The sequence below is a fragment of the Apium graveolens genome, chromosome 4 (genome assembly GCF_009905375.1).
Source record: "Apium graveolens cultivar Ventura chromosome 4, ASM990537v1, whole genome shotgun sequence".
Taxonomy (NCBI): domain Eukaryota; kingdom Viridiplantae; phylum Streptophyta; class Magnoliopsida; order Apiales; family Apiaceae; genus Apium; species Apium graveolens.
The window spans coordinates 301359666-301366686 of NC_133650.1; the positions used below are offsets into that span (position 1 = coordinate 301359666).

Sequence of the window (7021 nt, forward strand, 5' to 3'; positions counted from 1 at the left end):
TAGAAAGATTGATGTTCTCCACCCCGTTATGGGTTTGAAGTGCAAGAAATGAGTTTTTTTTAAGAAAATGAATGATGCAGATTCCAAGAAGGGTTTCCCTTCTTCCTCCGGTATATCCCGGGTGCGCCTTAGGTAGTATACACCCTGAGAGGTGTAAATCCTTAGAGGTGCACCCGTTAGGAGTAGTCTCCCTTTATTTTTTACCTTAACTTCTTTTACACACCCTTATGTGCTACACTTTGCATATATTACTTCATACACACATATATCATCTCCATGCTCACTTTGCTCATGTCTTTACATATATATCATTTCTTCATATATTCACTTCAAATGTCATACCTTACTTGCGTATATCGTGTTGAGTCGTCTTATGTTTAACGCTCAGGTATGGCACCTCAGATTGTGAAATGCTTTAGGCTTGAGTTGACTTCTGAGAAGGTGGTTCCCAAGATGAACGTTATTGAGCCTTCTTTTCCCTACAAGATGTGTCCTAGTCCTCCTCCTATGGAGGTTGTTCATGCGATATAAGTTCCTTCTCCTAAGCGTATGAGAGTTGGTGTAAAAGGTGGTGCTCCTCAGGATGATATTGCTCCTACAAATGATGTTATCCTAGTGAGTGATATTCTTGCAGTAATATAATTTGTTTCAAAAAAAGAAGTTAAAACCGTATAAATGTTTGAAAGGATAAAAAAGAAAACTACAACTAGTCAGATTTAGAAGTTAAGTAGCAAATGCGTACCCTTTGAGCATAGGATGGTGGCATCAGTGATCGGAGAAGAGCAAGGTAATCATTCATCTGCTTACGGCGATTACGTTCAACGGCAATGTGAGTCATTCTCTGGTTCTCAACCTCCTCTTTATTTTTCGATGCCTTGATCCGCCTCCTTTTTCTCCGATAAGCAGTGGCTGGAGGAGGGTATGTTCCGGTAAAGAATGCATCGGTGCTGACCTCATTTTCAGGCGAATAATAATCTTTTGCGTAGCTTTGGGCCACTGAAGAATTAGGAGGAGAGATCCAAGTAATATTAGTACTATCCATGTTTTGTTGATTTTTGGAATCATTAAAATGACTCAACATGACTCCTTTGTAGTAAGCACCTTCAGAATCATCAATTGCGTAAATATCTTTACATCCGTAAGTACTGGTGAAGGGGTCCTTTTGGAATACAATGGTCTCTAGTGCCATTTATATGTGTTTTTGATGTTTGTGGATGTGTGTAAGAGAGAAAGAGAGATTAATTAAGAAGATGGAGGAAATAAGAATCAAAGAGAGAAGTGTAAATAGAATAAGAAAGTAGGTTTGTTTGCTCGCCTTTTAAAGGCCATGCGGGGGCGAATTTGTATGTTTAATACAGAGTAGAGGGCAGGTCTGATCGTAGCGGATTTTGGATAAAACTGAAACCAAAATTTTATATTCCCGATTTTTAAAATTCATAGTAGCAATCTCAATCGAATTAATTGGTTTAATTTTGATTTTAAAAATTTCGATTTAATTTTTATCTTATTGATTAATTTCGATTATAAAATCGTCTTGTATAACTTTAAGATGTCTGTATTTGTACGTGTGTTTGCATACATATAACTAGAGCGGGTAATTTGTTCGTTTCGTTTACTTCCGTGTCATGTACTTTTATGTTTCGTGTCACGAATGCCTAACCCAAACCCCAAGCGTTAATGATTCATTTCGTGTTGGCGTACCTTCATTTTGTATACGTTTTATGTCGTGTTTCTTGTAATTTAAAAATAATAATAAAAATAAAAATAAATAATATATATATACATATATTAAAAATTTTTTAGATGCGTTTTAAGTCAGTAAGTCATAAATACTCAAATGGACTAAAATGATGCTATAAGTTCCTTCTCCTAAGCATATGAGAGTTGGTGTAAGAGGTGGTGCTCCTCAAGATGATATTACTCCTAGTGAGTGATATTCTTCCCACTATGGTTTCTCCCTACACATTCTATCTTCTGTCCACCCCCAGAAAGTAGGGGTTTGCTTGCTAAGCCCTTCTTCTTTATGGAAGTGCCCCTTTTAGGCTTTTTAGGTCTTGTGCTGCTATCCATATGTTTTGTTATATTTTGACTATCGCTATGACTTTTATTTGAGGTGCAAGCCTCTGTAAAATCTCTGTAATTTATACAAACTCGTTTACTTATCACACTTTGCATTTAAACTCCATATTGTGTATCCTGTCGCATGTTGTCATTTCACTTTTGTCTTAGATTATTTTCATCTTGCGAAAAAACCAAGGAACTTGTAACTAAAATGAAGTAACTCCAAAAATTCTTCCCTTGGGGGGAAACCCTCTTCGGGTGCGCCCTGGAAAGTATACGGCTCCTTCGGAATGCCTTGCTCCTCCTTGCGTGCCCATAAGTTATTCTTGATAGTCTTGAAATTTAAAATTAAAATAAGAAGACGAGTAAACTCGTAGATCAAACAAGTTGAATTAAAAAACTTCAATGTTGGAGGAGGACCCTCTAGGGCGCGCCCTAAGGGTGGTGAGCTTCCTCGAAAGTTTTGCATCTTCTCGTTTACTTGAACGATGTTCTTATTCTTTGCGTGTTCGGAAATTGTCTTCGACTTTCATGCGTCTTTTTATTTGCACTTCGCATTTTGAAATAAACATAACGACGAGAATTGATCTTTATATCTTGAAATCAAAAACTTCAAAATTTCATCAATGATGTGCAATACACTTTAGCTTAATACGCTCTTGCTTATGTACTACCCCCTAGGCTAGAAGGAATTTTATTTCTAATAGTCTACCATTCAGGCTAATCCCTACTTGAATCAATAATAATATACGTATGCTAATAAGGGGCCTATGCCGCGCCATTCATTCTATTTCTCATTCATAGCTTCAGCGTTGTGTTAATCAAGCAGGATACACAAACTAGGACTGAGCTTTTCTTTCATCTATTTTCCTTCAAGCTCTTGCGTTGATTCCGTGTCTTTTTTTTACGAAAATTCCATTTTGCGAGGTCCTTTTATGGCTTTAAAAATGTCTAATTACGGGGTTCAACCGCAAAGGCTCAAGGCTCATCTATAATCGCGGGACTTCACTAATAATGCACCATTTACATAAGAATAACATTCTTCCACCAGCTGTTCCTTTTGATTACGAATACAGGTATAGCCATGGTTCACCTCAAGTATCAGACACATCCTTAGATTATAAGTGCTCAGTGCAGAATTACTCCAAAGTTTTTCAAGATCAGGCATACTTCTAAAATTACCATTGGAGAGAGCTTCCTCTGTTAGAGAAGCGTCATACTTCGACAAGGGCGCTTATCATTGGAGAGAGCTTCCTCTGTTAGAGAAGCGTCATACCTAGACAAGGGTATTTACCGTTGGAGAGAGCTTCCTCTATTAGAGGAGCATCGTACCTCAATAAGGGAGGTTACCGTTGGAGAAAGCTTCCTCTATTAGAGGAGCGAGAGGAGAGTCATACCTCGACAAGGGCGGTTATCGTTGGAGAGAGTTTCCTCTATTAGAGGAGCGTCATATACCTCGACAAGGGCGCTTACCATTGGAGAGAGTTTCCTCTATTAGAGGAGCGTCATACCTCGACAAGAGCGGTTACCGTTGGAGAGAGCTTCCTCTGTTAGATAAGCGTCATAACGACAAGAGTATTCATCCTTCAAAAAGTTTGTCCAAGTGATTCTTCAAGCGAGAAAATCCTCCTCGCTTCCTCCGGAGCTTTAAACAGTTGAATTGAATTTTCTCTTAAAAGCGTGCCCGCACCTTTAATATATTAGAGCGTCTAATTGTCTTTGTAATCCTATATATGATTCTCCACATGCGAAATTTTAAGTAAAATAGAACCTTAAATGTTACCTGGAGGACACATCCTAGATATACGGACATGTCCGATCAACGAAATCTCTTGAAAATTGTTGGAAGTGATCTGGGCCTCGAATATCCTTGTCAAGGAATTTTGTGGGGATTTCCTTCATGTAAAATCTCCTTTACGATCTTCTTCCTTCTTCTTGAAGCATTTTCCTCATGATCATCCTCCAATTTGCTCCTAGTTAAGTCTTTAAAACTCGATAGAATTCTTAATTTCTTGTAACCTAAATAGAATTCTTCAATCTCTTGTCTTGCCCAATAAATCCAAACCTTCATCCAACGTAGTTACTTCATAGCCGTGGCCGCAATCTTCAGATTTTGTTCTACCTCCATGGACGAAGATCATAAAATGTGATCGTAATATGTTGACATTTTCTATTCCAGGTATGTTCTGAGTATTAGGTTACGTCAAGATCGCATGTGTTGCTGTGATATGAGTTTGAGTTTTCATTACAACCTACGGTTGCAGTGGTGCAATAATTTGTGGATGTGGCATGACTCCTCGCGGATGCTTCGGTGTAACATATTACGGCTATGGTGGCGCAACACCTTGCGGCTGCGGTGGCACTATTACTTATGATTTTTACCGTGTAGAATTATGAGCATTGGTCCTTTATCAGCTTGTTGACTCTTGATATTTTTCATGTGGCCTTCTTCCATCATTAACTATTGGGGTGTGTGTATCTCTACCCCTCCATCATTGTCAGTATGAGCCATTCTGAGTATTGCCTCTACTTCCCCAGCTATGGCTCCTACAACCGACGTCTTCGGGTTCTTTTCCTTTCCTTTTATATTCATAGCTTCTTTACCTTTTTCCGGGATGAGGGCATTCACTGTCGCGAAGCCTTTCTTCCTTTGCGAGGGGCGTATCTGCACGCTTATGAAGTCCTATTTCATGCTGATCTCCATTCTTTTACGTTTCCAGAATTAGCGTCTTCAGATCTTCGTTGCTTAATTGGATTCCAAGACACTCCTTCAAACGAGATAACTGAAAGGAATATGTCCTAAGCCCAATCATGTATTAGGATTTAGGAATAACTCTTTATGTAATTTGTTTTGATTTCATTGATTTTAATAAAAGACTTATTTTGTTTTTATTACGGGCTCTATCTATTTAAGTGTTTAAATAAGATATACCATAGTTTAGAGTAAAGCTTTTTATGGATTATGATGAGATCATAATAGTGAGACCTAAAAAGATGATAACTCTAAACTTAAATAGTTCCTGGTCATAGGATTACTAACTGGTAATTAATAATCCGCAAAGATCGGTACATACTATGCTTGCTTCATTATGAAGGATGTCTGTTCTCATAGACATTTGTGTGGTGACACTATAGCTAGTATGTAGGTGCTTATTATGGAATAAGTTCACTGAACATGACTCGCACAGCTGAACAACTGATGGAGTTCACTCACGTGTCAGCAGTTGTTCACATAGTGATAGTTGTACAAGTATTCTTAGACTTGAGGTCATCATAGTCATCTTGTGTACACTGAACTATGCTTTGGTTTAGTTCTTAGTCTCCAGGGACAATTATTAGGGCTCTACTGGGTATAGGAATTTATACACGAAGATAGTGTATGATCAATAAAGGATCTACCCCTTCCAGTGAAGGAAGCGAATGTTCAAGGCTGATCCACTTATGCTAGTTCAGGAATCTCTGGCCAGAGTGAATGAAATTAGAAAGGAGTTTCTAATTTGCATAGAACTACGCATAGTAAATGGTAAGCAAGTGATTGAATTAGATAGGCTTGACACGAGATCCATGCCTTGTATTTAATCGGGACATTTTAGGGTAGAAGGAGTTTATTGTACGGTAACTATTCACTGAATAGGTTATTGGTATTCTAAGCAGTGAATTCATATTATCTGGATAGTCGCGATATGCTGAGAAGTATCCCTCACGATGTAGAAAAATGTGATAAATTAATTAATCATATTTAATAAATTAGAGAATTTATATAAATAATGATAAAATAGTTTTATTATTATTTATTTCTACTACCGGTTTAATATTGAACCTACAGGGTCACACCATAAAAAGAGAATGATTTAATGGTGGATGAATTAATTAATAATGGCTAATAATTATTTATTTGTGAAAAAAATAATTAATTGGAAAATTTAATAATTGATTAAATGAGATTTAATTGATTATAAATTAATTAAGAAAAGTTCTTAATATTATTAATTAAGGATTTAATTTTTGGAAATTAAATCAAGAGAGAGAATTATTTCTAAAGTGTTTAGAAAAAGGATTAATAATTAAAAGGTGTTTTAATTATTAATGAGAATAATAAATGGGATAATAATAATAATATTTATGGGAAAATTTCAGCTGAAAATTTTGCCAATAAATACACTATTATAGACCCTATTTTTATTCGAACCGACGAACCCCAAAACCCAAAAAGTTTGGAAAACCCAATTCTCTCCACCTTCTTCCTCCTCCTTAACATCGTTTTCTTGGTGGATACCGGTGGAGTGCTTCACACTTGAGGAGCAACTGCTAAGGATCTCTGATCGTTGTCTCCGAATTATTTTAAAGGTTAGATTCGATCCCTCGAATTTTTATTCATGATCTGTATGCTTTTATTTGGATTTTATATGTGTAAAAGTGTTTTGCCATGCCCCCGCTGCGTTTAAAATCCAACAATGGTATCAGAGCATAGGTTGTATGCATATAGATCTGTGGTAAAAATTTCAGAATTTTATGTGCTTGTATGAATTAATTATGATTTTTAGAAGTTATATCATGGTTTAATTTTGTCTGATGAGAAATCGTTTCTCAGAATAATTTTTAATGTTGATCTGGGTTCTACAAGTGTTGTAGATCGTCTGTGTATTTTTTTCATAATTTTATGATGTATAGATTTTTTATTATGAATTTTTGAAGATCTTACAATTAAATTCATAATTAAATAAATCATATATCTATATATATATAAATTATAAGTTTGTATATGTATATATAACTGCTTGTCTGCTGTTGCACGGAGAAAAGGAGACAAAGACACAGAGCTGCACGGCAACCGAGAAAGGGAATCTGTCAGGCGGCTGTAGAAAATAATAAAAAAAATAATAAGGGTGTCGCGCATTCCGGGAATGCGTTACACACCTGTGGCGCATTCACGGAATGCGTTACACCTTTTAATTGGTTA

The 7021-nt window shown here is 36.5% G+C and overlaps 1 protein-coding gene across 1 annotated transcript; it reads right to left on the bottom strand.

Annotated features, from left to right (window-relative positions):
• Nucleotides 1-676: 676 nt before the first annotated feature.
• LOC141719948 (transcription factor bHLH94-like) lies at nucleotides 677-1189 on the bottom strand. The gene has a single exon (XM_074522307.1). It carries the CDS (start codon nucleotides 1187-1189, stop codon nucleotides 707-709), a length of 483 nt encoding a protein of 160 aa, XP_074378408.1. The 3' UTR covers nucleotides 677-706.
• Nucleotides 1190-7021: the final 5832 nt, after the last annotated feature.

Coding starts and splice junctions, on each gene's coding strand:
- LOC141719948 (XM_074522307.1), bottom strand. CDS start 1,189: ATGGCACTAGAGACCATTGTATTCCAAAAGGACCCCTTCACCAGTACT.